The sequence below is a fragment of the Microplitis demolitor genome, chromosome 7 (genome assembly GCF_026212275.2).
Source record: "Microplitis demolitor isolate Queensland-Clemson2020A chromosome 7, iyMicDemo2.1a, whole genome shotgun sequence".
Lineage (NCBI taxonomy): Eukaryota > Metazoa > Arthropoda > Insecta > Hymenoptera > Braconidae > Microplitis > Microplitis demolitor.
In genome coordinates, this window is record NC_068551.1 from 21,559,004 (window position 1) to 21,578,079 (window position 19,076).

Here is a 19,076-nt window from a genome sequence, read left to right on the forward strand (position 1 = left end):
GAGATCGTTACTGGTAGCAATTGAAGGTGCACCGAGGATCTGAAGCATTGGAGATTCCTCAGGCCAAAGATGCAATCTAAAGAAATCAAAGGGCATCTGGATCTCTCCCGTTCGATGGCCTTTTTTGTGTGAACACCAACAGCTCCTTTGATCCTTCAAGTAAATTGAACTGCAAAACCATATTTCCCTTTCGCCCCTTGCTTTCCCACGCCCTCATACTTATTTTCCTTCACAGTTAGACTCTTTTATACACAGAAAGACATTTTATACCCTGACTTTTCTTTGCACAACTCGCTCCCTACTTTCCACTCCACTCCACTCTCTCTCTATGTGTCTTTCCTATTCATAGCAACTCTTAGAGCTCCAAGATGTCTGTCATTGCCAACAAAACTATTACCAGGTCATGTTGCAGTATCACTGGCAAAGGATCTGCTTAAATATAAACAGATGTCATAGAAGTGGACAAAAAAAAAAAAAATACTAAAATAAATATTTTCCTTCAGCTTCAGACAAAAAATATATTTTCATGTTATTGATTTGAAATTTAAATTTAATTTCCGTAATTTTAGTCGTTACAACCCAGCGTTTTGAATTATTTATTTTTAAACCGAGTGCCGAATAGTCGGGGGTTAAATATAATATTTTAGTGTATAATAAAAATGACTTACCTTAGATAAAGTCGTCGGATGTGGATAAAGGTTGACGAGACAGCTTTCACGACGAAGTCGGTAGTCCCACCGCGTTTCCAAGTGTGGTATTTCCATCGTGTCACAGATGCTTTGCACGTGAGATGCAGTATGCGCACTTTGCGGCCCGAAAATCGCAGCTACTCCAGTGCTCAGTAAATGACATACTGTGTTTTAAAAAAAAATATATAGACATATATTATTCATTTATTTATTTATTCCCGTGTTTGCTTTTTTTTTATGCGACGTCTCTGCATAATAAAAATATCCCACGGCTTAAATCTGTACATTAAAACGAATTTTTTAACTATTCCATATTAAAATAATGTTTTATTTTTGTACGGAATTAAAATTGCGGCGAGAGCTTTTACTAATTGAGTGATAGATTAAAAAAATTTAATGTTAATAATATTAAAGACATTTTTTTTTAAAGCAACTCCATTCCACCTTACGTTCGAAAAAATTATAAAACGGCTTTAAAAAATTTTTTTTTTTTATGATGACGTATTTTTCGTCAGTCCTTAATATTTTGAAATTTTATTCGTAAAATTAAACGAGATTTATAAAAACTTTTCATACAAAAACTCATCTCATGTCATTTAATTATTATTTTTATTTTTTTTCTGTATCGAAGTATTAAAAAAGATCTACTGTCGGACAAATAAAATTGAAGAAAAGCAAATAAAAAGTAACGTTTATCCCAAATGGATATTTGGAGTCGATGAAATAGTTTATCTTTTGGATATTGCTTTCAACATGAACGGTTTCGTTTTGTTATCACATTCGATTGCTTCAGCTCATCTCTTATATCAGATGTATATATATATATATATATATATATATATATATATATATATATATATATATATATATATATCTATAAATTGACTCTGCGAAATTTGACTTCACCCTTTTGTGAAACATGATATGAATATAAATTTTTTCATATATATAAATTAAATTTTAATCATATCTGAATATACTACAACGTAATTATTTAAATAAATATATGAAATTTTAAAATTTATATAATTTTGTATATTTTTTAAATAAATTTCTATTGCGCTCGTTTCCATCTGAATCAATTTGCCGAAATATTTTTATCATGTAAAGTAATTGATAAAATATATATGATATTAATTTTCATGGATGTAATAACAAATCGGTATCAGTGGTAGGTAGTATTTACATTTGAATGTACGAAAATAAAAAATTCTGCTTGAACTCCAACTGAGTAAATATTATCTATTTTAAAACGAATAGTCATAAAATTTGTGTATTAAAAAAAAAATAAATTAATTGAATTTTATATAAATATTTGATATTTTAAAAGTACGTATAGAAAGTAAATAAAATAAAAATAAAAATTCGCGCAAGATAAATTTATTCACAACATGTATTTATTTGTAGAGACACGACTCGGTTCTCTATATCGAACTTGACTCTGTAATCCGTTGGAAAATATTGCCAACGTCCGTTAAACCATACGTTCTACAAACCAGCATCACAAATGTTTGATAAAAAAAATAAAATAGCTGAAATAAAATACATGAATCATAAAATTGATTATTTTATTAAGATAACAAAGTTTTTTTTTTTTTATACGTTATCATTGAACTGAATAAATTTTGAATCCTATAAATAAATTAATATTTAGAGGAAGGTCCAGTGATATGGGGTCGCCTGAAATTTTACTCACTTTTTTTTATTTTCAATCAATTTTCAACCCGAATATTTTTTTTTAAAATTCGTCTCATTTCTTAAAAAAAAATTTTACAAAATTGCCTTCGACTATTTTTTATTTCTTTGCTGTTCGGGCCTTTCTTGTTATTTAAATTTAAAAAAAAAAAATTATAATAAGACACTGAAAAAAAACCGGGGTAAGTCCAAGCAGTAGGTGTTAAATTTCAACACCGGAAGCAGTGTTAAACAACATCGTCGCCGATGTAAATATTCTTTACCGGTGTTAAAAAAATTTCCCGGTGTTAAAATATTTTTCAGAATTGTGTAATTTTTAAATAAATTACGTATAACATAAATAATTATTTAAATAAGTCCATAGCAAAATTTAAATTTCCTCCAGATAATAAAGTACCTGCGGGTAATAGGTCTAGCTAAGGGAGATTTTTAATAGAATCGAAAATATTGCATTTAATTATCGAAATGTATCATTAATCTTTATTTCAATACATTAGCCATAAAATGTAATGAAGTAATGGTAATTTTTACCATAAACAAACAAAAAATTATACTTTTGCAAAAACCATACGAATAGGCCTTATTTTACTACGGTAGGGTAATAAGGCCTACGGGTTAAACAAACTGGAATAGTTTAACTATACTTAATAAAATTGGTATTAGAGATGAATCATCACTTAAATTTAGCAACAATACTTTTTAAGAGTCAGAAGACTAGATTGTTTTTTATAATTTCTTCTGCGCTACGACAGCATATGACGTATGATGAAATATAGAAGACAGAGAACGTGGTATCGGGTCTCTATAAATTTGTGGTAACATCTCTATGCAAGACCCTTCTACTAGAGTAGCCTTTAGCGGAGGCGGTTATTTTAAATATAATTTCTGTCACTTAGGCCTTATTACCCGCGAGTACCTTATTCATTAAATTTTTATATTTTTTTTATATGTAATAAATTTTTTTTTCTAATTTGTATACGTGAAATTTTTTTACACCAATTTAACACTGGTATTTTAACACTGCCTACAGCGGTGTTATTTCATTTAAACACCGCTCTTTTTGCAGTGTAATAATTTAAAAAATTCAATGTGACTTTGATAGCAAGTATAAATATTAATATATATGTGATTATAATTGTAGTTGAGGTTGTAGTTGTACTAGGAGAGTTGAATAGCCAGGCAAAAGGTGCTTGACCGTAGTGGACGTTAGCTCATTTTCAGCAGCGCAACGTCGAGGTCTTTGGTGTAAAATTTATGGCTCAAGTAATTCCCGCTAGACACCCACTCTTGTCAAGGATATAAAATACTGTATATATCACTGTGGGTTCCGTCCTGGCAGTGGACCACCACTCTGTCGGTGGTGCGCGTGGCCTAACACGAACACCATGTCAGAACGGACCTCGATCTCTACTACTGCGAGCCCGATCCGACATGCATTATTCACGAGCACAGACAGATATGCTATGATAAAAATTCACAAAGGGGAATTCCTTCGGATAATAACGTTAGGAGTGTATAGATCAAAGTGTATAAACATGTTTTTATTATTATTTTCTTTTTTTTACAGCAAAAAATATATTGTTGTTTATAGATTTATGAGATACGTCAGTGTCAGTATTATGGAGACCGTTTTTATTTATTGGTCGCTCTTTTTTATTTCGATCTCGCTTAATTTTTCATGCCCTTGTGAACTTTATAGAGGGTTTCGGAGTTTTTGCATCGAAATATTGTGAGAAAAAATTTTTAAAACAATTTTAAACCCGAGGATATTTTGTAGATAATTATCCTTCAAAAAAATGTGAAGTTGATAAAGAGTATTATTTATTTAATCTTCTCACAGAATTAATTTCACTCGACGGAGAGTGAAAATTGCAGAGTTTAATTTACACAAGGTCTGAGTCATACGGATAATTAAATGGTTATATTTAGAATTTTACATATACTATCACAGTAATTTTGAACTCAATTTAACGGCAACATTGTAAAGTTATGCTATGTAATTTATTTATTTTATTTTAAATAACAACAGATTTTTTAATATTTTTTAGCTGGAGGTTCGGTGCTCAGTGCGTTTGTTTTTTAAGTACAATATTTGCAGCATCGATCCAATTATATCGAAAAAAAAATTTATACAACAGATCTGTCTATTACTACTTTGTAATTTTCGTTTGTTACTTCTCACGCCCAGTAATTTCAATAAAACTCGCGGCGGATTAAAAGTAAACTTCATATTTATTTTCAATTTTTTAAAGTATGAACAAAAATCGAAGTGAAAAAAATGTACATTGTTTGTTAATCTGTACATTATTTTGTTGAATGCTAAAACAATGATCGGTATGTTTTTATGCTCTTATTTAAGCCCAGCCATCTGAATATTTTAGATAATCCCTTTTATTTTTTAATCGAGTTTACAAAAAAAAATTTTATTTTCATCAATCCATGCGTGTATTGAATTGTTTCATCTTAATTACAGTAATCTTTTTAGTTATGATCAAATAACATAAAAAAACAAACTCCGATTGCGAAATTAAAAAAATTTTTATTCTCGGGTAAAATGGAGTAGCCTCAAAAAAAATGTTTTTAATAAAATTAAATTATTATACACGTGTGAATTGAAATTTAAATATTATACACGCAAAAAAATGTTATGGGATGGTTCCCATAATTTTGTGAAATTCTTTTCTATACCAGTATAGGAATTACGACTATAAATTATGGGAACAGTTCCTATAATTATAGGAATGTTTTACATAATTATAGGAAGAGTCCCTATAATTATAAAGATGGTTCCTATCATTTATGGAAAGACTTCCTGTAATATTATGGGAATCATTTCCATAATATATAGGAACTATTCCGATAAATTATAGAATCTATTCCCATAATTTATAGGAATGGTTCCCATAATGCAATTGGAATATTTCCTATATCATTATGGGAATAGTTCCTATACCATTATCGGAATCATTGCTATAATGCTATGGGAGTGGTTCCCATACTATCATAAAAATAGTAATTAAAAGAAAAGTGTGAAAATCACTTCCATAATACACAGAAATATTATTAAACATAAAAACAAAAATTCAAACATTGAACAAAAAAATTTGTATTCGGCAAAAAAGCATCAAAATTTTTAACAGAAATTTTTTGTCAGCGCAGAACATTCAAGAAAATTCAAATTTTTGAAATAAAAATTTAAATTTCGATAAAATCTCAAATTTTAAAAAAAATTTCTACACTATTTTGCCAAAAAAATTTTATCATATTATAGGAATGGTTCCCATCACATTATGGGAATCGTTTCCATAATATTATGGGAATGGTTCCCATATTGGTATAGGAACTATTTCCATACCATTATGGGAATGGTTCCTCTAATGGTATGGGAATTGTACCCATACTATTATAGGGATGGTTCCCATAATATATAGGAACCATAATATATCCTTATAATAGTATGGCTACAGTTCCTATACCATTATGGGAACCAGTCCTATAATGCATAGAAACACTTTCCATAATTTTTTTCCGTGTATGGGATATAATTTCTAAGCCAAAGCGTAAGAACAAAATTTAAAAAAAATTTGTGGGTATCCCATTTTGCCCCTCCTTTTGTTTAATAATTTGTCATCATAAAATTGACACAATTTTTTTTATCCTCTTCTAAAAAGTTGATGACCGGATGTCGTATCATTTTACGTAATTTCTGTGACTATTTTATTCGTTTGTTGATTGGTCGAATGAGATAGTGGCGGGCGACCATGTGATGTCTAGTTAAGTAAAACATCATTTATAATGATATAAATTTAATGTCTTTTTTTCATGCTACCATTTATATACAGAAATATATAGTGAAAATATATGTATAAAATGTAAGTATATCGTGACTGAAATCTTGAAGCCATGTGACACAAAACTCGCCCTTTTTATTGCCTTAATAAAATAAAATATTTTTCTCCCCATCTAATAATAACTTAGTCAATAAAGAGATCGTAATAAAAATACATGTAATATAACTTTTATTACACGAGAATAGAGTAAGAAATTTTTCCAAAGTGAATAAAAGAAAATGTAAAATTTATCTGACGAACAAATCTATAATTAAATCTATAAATGTAATTCAATTGTACATAACGCGGTTAATTATTCATAAAAATAAAAAATTTCCATTCATCTTTATTTATAATTTATTTAACATTTAACAGAATTAATATTAAATTATTCAATCGTGACAAATGAACAAGCAGCCTGTTCATTTGACAAAAAAACCGAAATAATATTTAAAAAAACGTAATAATAAAATAAACGAAAATCAAGAAATAAAAAGTAATGTGTGTATGATGCGGATGAAATGTAATTTGAAATGTAAATTCACGAAATTTGGCTTAAGGCCAATTTAATGCTTGAACTGTAGAAATTTCAAGCGAAGCGAAATCTCAGTGTTCCACACCAATGCCTACGACAAAACGCGCAAAAGAAATAATACTAAAAAAAAAATAATAATAATAAAAATAAAAAAAATTAAATCTAAAATAGTAAAATGACAAGAAAAAAAAAAAAGTTAAATAGAGTGGGAAAGAATGAATGTTACGAAAGATACTTAGTAAGCGCGTGGAAAAGACCCAAACGCTTTTACACCATCGCCGCTTAGTGCAATATATATATATATATATATATAACCACACATACACTCAACGCTGTCATAATTTACAGTTATGTGCCCCCAGAGTGACCATTTTACGATCGCCTTACCTACCATTACCAACATTACCGTTCTACACGGATATTATATTCTCCGCGTATTCCAATAATTTTTATCCGAAGCTTTACTCACACATAACCGCTCCATTTTGGAACAATCGCTTTTACTTTACCCTGTCACCATTATTCACTTCTATATCGTGAACTCTCTACAAATTTATGTGTCAAATTATCAATAAAATCTACTTGGCATTACATATATATCATTTATGTATTTTAAACTTTTCCTAGTTGACCTCAAGTCCCTGCTCTTAATTTCAATCGTACGTCTTCGTCTTTAAGTAAAAAAATAGTAGATGGGCATGCATGCATGCATGACTACAATTGAACTGTTACTCACACAGCCTTACTCAGAACTGTGATTGGTTTTACTCCCACGCGACTCACACCGAGACTCCTCGCGACTCCAAATCGGGAAAGGGTTAAATGCAAAATCGAGGATACTACCCCTTACACAGTTACATAACGCAGTAGTTAGCTGAACACGAATTACAATAATAAATGTGTACTATCTATATATAAATAACTAAAAATTATACATAAGGCACCAGAAAATATTACATTAATAATTAATGAATTAACATAAAGCATTCACAGTGCATCATTAACTGCATTATCGCGTTGAGTTAAAAATAATAAGTGATGTCGCAATAACCCGTCTAGGAAAATAAGCATTGGCTAAGAGTAGAAAGTTTTTTGCAACTTTAAACCTGCTTTTTAGTACGCAAAAAGCAATTATATATATATATATATATATTTCTATAAATAAACAAATACAATAAATAAAGTATGTTAAATTAATCTAACGCGCTATCAGATATTCAATGAAACATTATACGCCACTACCCTTACGATTATGTGTACAACAATGTCCATATGCATTTATATATATGTATATATATATATATATGCGTATATGTTCATTTCACCGATTGATAACAATTGAAGCCGCAGTGCAACCACAGATACGAATGTTACAGGCCACATATCCACTAACACAGAGCAGTAATACAACATTAGGCAGTAGGTGAATCTAGGTCTCTTGGTGTAATCTCAAATCGAGTCATTACGGTATTCCATGCATTTAGGTATAGTTCAACCCGCATATATGTATGCACATATACATATTCAACTATTACTGGCTATTGCTTTGAGACAATGACTGTATGCACCAATAACCACGTAACAAATTTTGTGTTCGATAGTTCAGGTACTGTAACATCTATTTGCCCTTTTTCGTAACCAGAAATATGTTTATTTAGTTGGTATTATAAATTAAACAAGTATTAAAATTTTCCAGGGCTCGTTAAAAAGTCTGAGTTTTCAAGCTTGTAATTAAAAAATAATTAACGGAGGTTAATGTAATCATAATGATCAGAATACTTAAAGGGGTCAAGATTCCAATTTAGTTTAACTATGAAATTAATAAAAAAAAAAAAACCAACGAGTTATTTAAAAATTAAATTGCATAAATTTTTCATAAAATATTTTACTGAGATTTTTAAAATCTTCAGTTATTGTTAATTTAAATATTTAACTAAAGTCATTAATGGTCGAGAACTCGTAATATGAGTGATTAAAATATCTCGTGTAACAGTTGATTATTTATATAGTCAGCAAGTGTTTTTGCAATGAAGTGGATCGATGAGATGAGATGAGACGATAAATAAACAACCGTGTGGAAGATAGAACATGTAATGTCTGATAAAAATCAGTATAGAACTCGCATCATAGTTAAATAAGAGACTGGATATAAACTTCGAGCACAACACTCACACACACATAGTCTGAGTGATCAAACATGATCGCGTAATTAAACGAGAATCTATGTACTCTGAGGCAAACGCGGTTGATGATGTTGACTGTAATCGGGTAGGGAACCTCTGGGTGAGGATGTAGTTTGATGCATAGGCAAATGCAGCTTGTAGGCCTAGCTTTCCGGGTAAGTGTGAGTGGGTGTGTGCATTGGTGTTGTATGTATGCTAGGACATACGATGACAAGCGGCATTACTATATCCTGAGCTGACAAACGGCTTCACTATCACTGACATTAACCTCGGCAACACGCCTTCCTTCTACCTCTGGGACTCTCATATATCTAAATACAAAGGAGGTGACTAGGCCAAAGACAATGAAATATTCACTCGATAACTTACCGCCAGATAAATTTTTTAAAAATATTAACGCATTGTTTATAATCCACGTGGGATAGAAAATTTTAAACAAAAATATTTACGGAATAAAATATTCAATTGCTAATGGAAGCTTGAGTAAATATACTTTTATAAATTTATGGAGTAAACGCGAGTGAATAAAGAGTTAATGATTTTTTTATTATTTAGTATGTTTTGAGTTAGTTCCGCTTCGAGAGGGGGTTTTGTTTGTATTGTTGAGGGAAAAAAATGACAAGATTAAATCTGGGCTTTTTTATATTTAAGAGCGCGCCAAAAATGTTACGTTTGAGGAACTTCTGAATTTGAAACATTTCGGGTCAAAAAAATAATTTGATTTCGGCGTAATTTTAAAAATTAAAACCAAAGCAAGTAAAGTTTAAGTTCTTTTGGTAATAAATGAAAAACACATTTGCTTTTGACTAAGTTGTCTTAATTAGTACCGGTTTATGCCAACCAAGTCAAATTAAAGTCACGTTGTCTTAGCTTTGACTTAAGTTTAAGTCATCTGAGTCAAATTCAAGTCAATGTCACTTTCATTTGACTCAGTTGACTTAAATTTTTGATTTCAAAAAGTCATATTGAAGTTAAAAAAATTGTGTAGCCAAAACCCAGTTAATTAAGTCGAATAAGTCGAAATCGTTATTTTTTTGAACCGGGATTTCAAATTTTTAGGCCAGTTTTTTAAAGAGTTTTAATTAATGTTTCTAGTATATTTATTCTAGTTAAAAAAATTTTATGCTTCATATTTTTGACTCATTATTATTTACAATGGGCTATTTGAGTTGGTAACCTGTATTTTCTAGGTTTTGAATTCGAAAGTGCATAAAATTTTGAATAAATGTAATATCTTATCGATAAATTAAGATAGGCGCAGAGATTGTTAGTGGCTATGCTCCATTGCCTCTCCAATTATTGGTCAAAATTTTTTGTTAACAAGTTACACAATGCCGTAAATAATCTATTGCATTACTGTTTCAAATTTACCTCGTATATATATGTATATATAGCAGCACAAGTATAATAGGAAGATAACCAAGCACACACCGTCGGTTTTGTCTTTATACCCGATTCGCTCGATCCATTAACGTTAATTAACGTCACAAAATCGATAGCAATCAGCTGTGCGGCGAAACACACCGGAAAATCCACGATCATTAAATAACTTCTAGCCAATAGTGGTTTTCCAAAGTAGTTGCAGTCTGATGTATAAATGATTGCTCAGTATCGGTATCACAAGTCCCCTTTAATGGTTTTAAATCCCACCCAAATAAATTTAAACATTTCAATTTATGTCTGGAGAAAAGTTTATGATCAAGAAATATATATATATTTTTTTTATTCATAAATTTATCTACGTATGACTAACTTACAAACTGCAATATATATGCATATATGGAGATACAGAAGTGAAAGAAAAATCAAAAAGTGACGTTGATTTATGCGAACATGTTACACGACGAGTTGGCATCACCACGAGACATGTTGTGTGTGCATGTGTGTATGTGTATGTGTGTATGGATGTGGATGGGTGTGTGGAGAAATGGAATAAGAAACGACCTAAAGTTCATTCGGGAGTTTGCTATCAAAGTTCACGCAGATTATTTCATGAGTTGTGTATATGCGACTAGACTTGAGGAAGATTATATATATATAAATATATGTATATATAGGTGTGTGTACTACTAGTTTATCCGTACATCTAACTTATAATGAACTTTCGGTATAATTAAAAATATTATTATACATAACTATATATTATTAATTAAGATATTTATTAATAAGTTAATTCAGCAGATGTAAATCGCAAGATTTCTGATCTGCTCAAGACAGAGAGTAAAGTTATACTTTAATTAAACGTTGTAAGTTTGATGAATGGACAGATGAATTTTATTAAACTTTGATTATTAAAGTTAAATTTATAGCAATCAATACTTGAACAGAAAAGTATATTTTATTACAAAGAAGGTGGCGTAAAAACTTGTTAGTCGTCAGATATTTTTGTCCCGAGTTTTTTTTTTTAGATAAAATCTCTGGACGTTAAATAAAGAGCAGAGATCAATGCACTACGCCGTAATCTAGCAATCTCGGCTTTATTTTTCTTAATATTCCCTTCCATTTATTTAAGAGAAAAACCTGGAGAAAGTTTCCGTTTATTGGGTTAGCACGTCAAGGAAAGTCCTATTTGTCCTCTCGATAGCGAAAGAGATTTCTTCAGATATTTTTTTGACGGAGGGTATTATTACGATAAGCTAACCTCAAAAATCGTAAAATATATTTTTTGGCCAAACAAATGGCCATTGCAGAGCTACTGTCTAGGATAACGCGTGTTACTAATTTACCAAATTAATAAAAACAGCTATAAATAAATTTAATTGCTGAAAAAATAATTAAGATGAGATAATTCTTTTATAATGACTATGGTGGTCTATAAGGAAACCGTCAGCTGCGAACGTCCATTAACTTAGAAAACTAATCGCTAAACTTTCCACTCACTAACTATCCAGAATTCAATTACCATATCCTCGTCTGTAGCTCTTTCATGGGCTCTCTAGCGAGGTTATACCAGAAATATGCGCGCCAACCTCGTATATATACATATATGCATATATGTAGATATATATTGAGCGAGAAAGCAAAGATGGAGAACGCATTTTAACTCAGTGACTTGAGTCACGTTGAAGCTCACGAATACTATTATATCAAATTAATGAGCAAAGTTTTAATTTTCTGATGAATGATTGACATTTATGGCTATTACAAGCTCTATTATTACTTAAATTACTCAAACTTTTCATTCTCTCGGTTATAATCTCATAAAACTAGTAAAGACATTCTTTAAAAATTTTAAACACCGTGATATTAAAGTTCCTCTATCAACAGAATCTTGGTGGCATAAATTACGGCATACTTTTCATAATTTAGATAAACAGACATTCAAACAGAAACAATTCTCTCAACATCATGCTCATCTTTATAACAGGATACACAACAATAGAGGTTGCAAGTACAATTTTCCGCAGTTTTCCCTTCTAAAGCGCTAGCGCGCAACCTAAAAGACCAGACAAGAAATAAAATTGACAGGAAAAAAAATAAACAAACGACTGAGCAAACAAACAAAGTGAAGTAGAGTAAAGTAATATACAAAGAGAGCTCTTATAAACCCGTATATATATATTACGGTGATATTTCTGGTGCAATAAACCATAAATTCTTTTGATCTTTAAATGATCTTCTTTTGGCGAACTTAAACTTAACTTCTTTTCTCTTCCTGACATAACCTACACAATGACCAACCAGATTTCCTATCCATGTCTGTCCATTTAACTTTTAAGACAGCAGTTACGTATTCTCGACTAGACAATTTCTATGATTCTGAATTCTCGGAGAAAGCATCAGAAACTGGGAGAACGGAGACTGAGAGATACTCTGGCAACATACTGGCAAGATGCCACTAACATTTTAACATGCATATCAGTAACTTTGTTGTTACTTTGATATCCAACTACTCAAGCACTTTTGGTCTGAAATTAAACGTACGAAGAGAATGCACCGTGCATTTAACCTCTACTCAAGTTATTCTGACGTGTTGTTATGTATTCACGGAGATCGTATCATCAACAAGTGTCTTACTCGTGTCACGAAAATGTCATCATTTAGTCTTATGTACATTATATTCAATTAATACAGAATTTGCCATCTTATTCTCTTATGATCAAAAGAAAATTTTTTTATCAATGATTCAACGAGTTTCCTCAACCTCTGTTTTTTTTCGATAGCCAAAATTTTTGAGGAAATTAAATTTTCTACTTTTCGTTCATTGATTTTCGAAGATCGAGAACATATTTTTAAACTTTCATATTAAGGTAAAAGACCCAGTCATGTATTTGATCGGGTACTAGGTCTTCTACCTTATACCTAATATTTAACTTGAGTAAAAGCAACTTGACAATAAGGTACCTGCGGGTAATAGGCCTAGCTAAGGGCAATTTTGAATAGAATCGAAAATATTTCATTTAATTATCGAAATGTATCATTAATCTTTATTTCAATACATTAGCCATAAAATGTAATGAAGTAATGGTAATTTTTACCATAAACAAACAAAAAATTATACTTTTGCAAAAACCATACGAATAGGCCTTATTTTACTACGGTAGGGTAATAAGGCCTACGGGTTAAACAAACTGGAATAGTTTAACTATACTTAATAAAATTGGTATTAGAGATGAATCATCACTTAAATTTAGCAACAATACTTTTTAAGAGTCAGCAGACTAGATTGTTTTTTATAATTTCTTCTGCGCTACGACAGCATATGACGGATGATGAAATATAGAAGACAGGGAACGTGGTATCGGGACTCTATAAATATGTAGTAACATCTCTATGCAAGACCCTTCTACTAGAATAGCCTTTAGCGGAGGCGGTTATTTTAAATATCATTTCTGTCACTTAGACCTTATTACCCGACAGGTCTTATCACCCGTGGGTACCTTATTTTAGGTTCAATGCAATGAAACAAAAATTTGTTCCGGATTTAAAAAAAATAAATCCAATTTGTGTACCTAATTTTTTTTTTAAAAATAGCTTGAGTTGAAAATGAGTTTGAAAGTTTAATGACACTTAGAAAGTTGTCAAGTACATAAACGGAGCTCTTGTATGGAAAAATAATAACGACTCGAATCGTAATGAAAGATGTACAGCAATGTAGCAGGCAAAGTGTGAAAGTAATGTAACTTAAAGAGGGCTGAGTAACAATGCGTATACAGGACAAGTTAACGGGATGAAATGAAGAGAGATTGCTCTGATGCTCAGGTACTTCGCTTTGTACAACACGAGTTACCAATGTCGTGTAGTACACTAGTCAGTACTCTCGTAAACCTCGAGTACAAGCCCAAGAGAAAATAGACTCAACTAAACCATGCCAGACGAGACTACTCCTGGTGCAATCGCTATTAAGATTATAGGGCAATTTCCAGTGCAAGTATATACATCAAGAGACTGTTAAATCCTGGGTAGCATTGTGCACAAAGCTGGAACAATTAGCTTTTATGTTCTTTTGACATGAAAGCTTGATCATCGTTTTTCATGAACATTAAGCTGAATAAGTCACTCTAATGTATACAGATATCTGAGTCTGCATAAAACTCTATCATTTTCGACTGCAGCTTTTCTGAATCAAGAACGAGCTTCAAAGCCTTTCAGATAAAATTCATTTTAATTTCATCAATTGCTTTCAGAGCTTGATACCAAACACTAAATCTTTACTTTGTAGAAAAATATATATATATATATACATATATATATATATATATATATATATATATATATATATATATATATATATATATATATGTGTCGGTAAAACTGGTATATAGAGAAATCATCAACTGGTTTGCAAAGCATATAAAATGGTAGGAAGAACATAAACAAATGACCCAGATATCTTTTTATACGAAAATAGCTATTCCGGATAAAATATAAAAAAGTATTATGGGGAAAAAAATTTACGAGTTAAGAGCGAATCCATCGCAAACAAGTCGATTGGTGATTCTCGGAACTTAATGGCCCGACATTGCGACGAGTGATTCGTGAACTTTTTCAGCTTCGGTTCTACTACATATACATGTACATATACATATACATACATACGACAAGACGATAAAGTCAATAAAAATCAACAGCACTGACGGTGGTTGAATTCGACTTGTTACTGGAATTTTGCCAGTCACTGTCAACTCGTAAAAATACTTGCCACCAACGACGTTATTATTTGTCAAAGTTTACCGATTACATATTAATTTTTCATACTTTACACATGAAATGGAATACATTATTGTTTATGATAAATGTCCTCATCAAAACTTTCATATTGATGATATTAAACCACTGAGTGACGATTGACAATGGATATTAATTACGCGCAATTAAATTAATATTCAATAACTTTTGATATTTGCTTTCATACAACTGTTCAGTGACTCGTCTATTCATTAAATGACAATAATAAATTTATTTGTAATGCGAAAACTGTAAACCGGATTAAAAGGCATTACAATTTTTTTTTCATACTCTAACGATAAATTTATAAATTTATCCGAGCCAGAAAACTTTTACTTGATTTAATATTTTGTCTTTGCAGTAATCAAGTAAAAAAATATATAAAGAAAACCCGGGTAAAATGGTATTCTCAATAACTTCGGTTAAATTTTATAAAAATATATGAAGTATACGAGATTCGTCGTATTCAGCGTCAAGAAAGTGAATTTTTCCTCAGCATCCTCATTTTTCCAAAACCTCCTCTATATATATAAGTAAATAAATATGTAGAACGAAATAAAATAAAAGTATTGAGTAAAACTTTGAAAATGGGTTAGATGCAAGCATACATATATTATTAAAAATATGTATGTATATATGAATATATATGCAAATGGATATATATATATCGGGAAGATCGAGTACAAAATTCCATCAAGTGCAAGTGCGTTCAACATTGTTATCTTCCTTCCGTATTTCTTAGCCATATATAGATACTCTGAAAGTGGTATGAGTAGACTGCAGACTGCCGGCGGCTGCTGCCGACTTGAGTTTGATCAAAAGTAGAAGAAGCAAGTACGTGCACATGGGCTAACTCCTCAAAATTGAGGTAGAAAAGCTCTCGAGAGCACTGGCAATAAAACCCCTTGGCTTTTTTTTATACTGCATCTTCAAAGACTACTCACAATTCTTTATTTTTATCTCCTATTTTACCTTTTTACTTTTCTGTCTTATCCGCCAGTAAAACACAAATTTAATAGACCATGACAGTAAATGTTTTTCAAATATTTCATTTCAAACAGAATTTATTGCAGATACTCTCCACTCTCCACAATCCACTTTCGGGTCTTTTTTTTAAGCACGACTTTTATTTTTTAATCAAATAAATAAATAGCTAGTGATTTTTTCCATCGGAAATCCTCGTTTGCATTTAAATCGTGACGTATAATTTGTAAAAACAGGACTTACCTCTCTTAGAAGCGTGGAAGCTGTCTTGAGGGGAAATCTGTTCTATCTGAGCGCTGAGTCGCGATCTGGGTAAAATGTCTCTGTTGTTGTTGATTTTTTCCACTGCGTAACGAAACGCCACCGCTTGTTTATCATCCGATGGATGAAATAACCCACCTGGGAAATTTAAAAATACACATAACAAATATATATTAGTATAACTCATAATGTATACACATATTTTTAAAAAACTTTGATTTAAAATTTTTTTGAATTTTCTTTTTTTAACCGACATTTATATTTTTATTTCACCCTCAGTATTAACTTTTCCTGTACAAAATTAAATCTCGAAAAATGAAATCATATTTTTAAGCAATATATGTAATATTTGAATATGATAAATTATTTGTAAGTAAAAAAATAAAAATAAATTTTTTATGCTGTGGATATTGTTGTTTTTTAATATAGCTGATGTGATAGTGGTATCTCTGTATGAAGAGGTCGGCTAGTTTACATTCAGTGTGGAAGACACGTACATGGCACGGTAGAGTAGATAAATCAGTTTTAAAATATTAGCATTTTGGTGGCTTGCCCACCGGGATGTTTGTTATAGTATTTAATCTTAATTCTTTTTTTGTTCAACACAAACTAAAAAGTTATACTATTCATCAACTGTATTCATTATTTCAAGTCTGGGATGAGAATATTTTGCATTTTTATACAAAAAAAGAAGACAAGAGATACCCAAGCTTATTGTTCCTAACCAAATAATTATTTATTATTAATATGATCCAGTAATAGGGTCAAAAATCTTACATAAGGTAAAATGGCCCGAAATTTGTTTTCGTAGAATACAACACATATTTAAAATATCAATAAATCAACTTTTTTACCAACAATGTAATTCAATGGTACGAAACGTAACGCTGACTTTTTCTAAAAACAGTTTTTGAATTGACTTACTATTCAAAAATTTGAATAACCAAACGTCCTAATGTTAAAAAATATTTTCACTGGCCCTTTTCGCCCAGAGGGCCTACTTTAGTCCCCTTACCTCATATATTTATGTTTGAGCGAAAAATGAATTTTTTTTGTTTCACGAGCCGAAGGTGACTGACGCCAACGTCCGAGTCTCAAACTCCTGGTTCCCGAAAAATGTCAATAAATTAATTTTTCATTAAAAGTAAAATTCATTAATGAAAAAAATAGTCAGTGTTTTCGAAAAAAAATTCAAAATTAATTTTAGACTCAAAAATTTAAGTGGCCAAATTTGTAACAATTTATAAAGAAATTTAAATTGGCCTATTTTCCCCAAAGAACATACTTTGGTCCTTATATTATATTATTTTCTTTTCGAGCAAAAAATCAATTTTTTCTTCTTTTTTTTTTTGTTTCAAAAGCCGAAGGTGACTCGCGCCAATGTCCGAGTCTCAAACTCCCGGTCTCCGTTAATGCACCGATTTTTTTTTATAGAGAACATAAAAATAGGTTTTATACAAAGTGTGCTATTAGTATAAAATGTACGATAAATAAACAAAAACATGTATTTAATGTAAACAGCACTAAGTGCCATAAACTCTCAAATTTAAAAAAAATACAAGCACAATATGTTTATCAGTAAAAAGCGAAAATAAATATTAACTATAGCAGTTCATTCGTTCCGTCGGTCATTTATTATTCTACAGTGCCTTCAAACAAATAGCGGCATGAATTATTTGCATAACTATGAAATAAAAAAGTAAACATTCACGAGTGTAAGTTAAAAAATAAAAGAGTTAATGAACATTTATTATGATAATAACGTTTGTTTATCAACTGATAAGGCTATACGAAGCTTTTATACCTCATGGGAATGCACAATAAATGATTTAGTAACTCATGGACATTTTAGTCAGAGCGCTGCGAATAAGCTCCATTCAGATGGGAAAATTTACCTCATAAATTATTAGTTTAACCTTGTATTCATCATAGAGCAGAGCGAACAACCAGATATATAACTGCGCTGAGAAGACGTGGCACAGCTTTCCGGTCCACAAATTATATCTTGATCTCTGAAGGATTTATTACGCTTATTCTGCCATCGTTAACCAACAATTATATGCGGAATAATCCCCATCCACTTATCGCTCCCATCTTTTCCGCGCAAAGAAACTCTATTGTAATTTATACTTAACATTTTTAGTCCTAAGTAATTTGTTTTTATCTTTTATTCAACAGCACTTGACTTTTTTTTATGTAAAAAAAAAATTGAAAAAAGGTTTTGCTAGAAAAGAAAAAAGTCATTAATTAATACCGTGGAAATTATGCATATCCATAGAAAATGGAATTTTAAATATTCCTCGTGACACGTATATTGGAAATCGATTTTTGTTATTTTTCAGCTCCTACTCTATCCCTACTACTGTCAAATTATTGAAGCTTGAATATTCATAGTTTATTGATTAATTAGCCTATGATATTTGTAGCCGACTAGGTGAAATAAAAATTCAACTAAAACTGATGTTACTGATTAATTTTATTTTTAAAAATAATCAAAGTGGAAATTTATGCTTTGAACCCAAGTGTGTACACGTGTGTAAAAAAAAATTTTTCGAAAAACTTGAACTTCCAAAATTGAGATAATTCTTTAAGGCGAACATTTTTGGAACTTTGAAAAAATTATAAAGTGAATAATTTTCAACGGTAAACTTTTCCTCGATTTTTTTTTTATTTTTTGAATAAAAATAATTTGAATTGGCAACTTTTTGGGTTTAAAAACGTTAAAAAAAAA

The 19,076-nt window shown here is 30.6% G+C and overlaps 2 protein-coding genes across 5 annotated transcripts in view; one reads left to right on the forward strand and one right to left on the reverse strand.

Moving 5' to 3' along the window:
• LOC103579584 (glutamate receptor ionotropic, kainate 2) overlaps positions 1-19,076 on the forward strand; it is a 235,429-nt gene that overhangs the window by 140,723 nt on the left and 75,630 nt on the right. The gene's annotated exons all lie outside the window — the stretch shown is intronic.
• LOC103579583 (glutamate receptor ionotropic, kainate 2) overlaps positions 1-19,076 on the reverse strand; it is a 52,876-nt gene that overhangs the window by 30,210 nt on the left and 3,590 nt on the right. For all 3 annotated transcript variants that reach the window (XM_053740541.1, XM_053740542.1, XM_014441751.2), the window contains exons 2-3: positions 16,328-16,483; positions 669-853 (exon numbers count right to left, since the gene is read on the reverse strand). In XM_053740541.1, the coding sequence (XP_053596516.1) occupies positions 669-853; positions 16,328-16,483 (341 nt within the window). The remainder of the gene's footprint in view (positions 1-668; positions 854-16,327; positions 16,484-19,076) is intronic.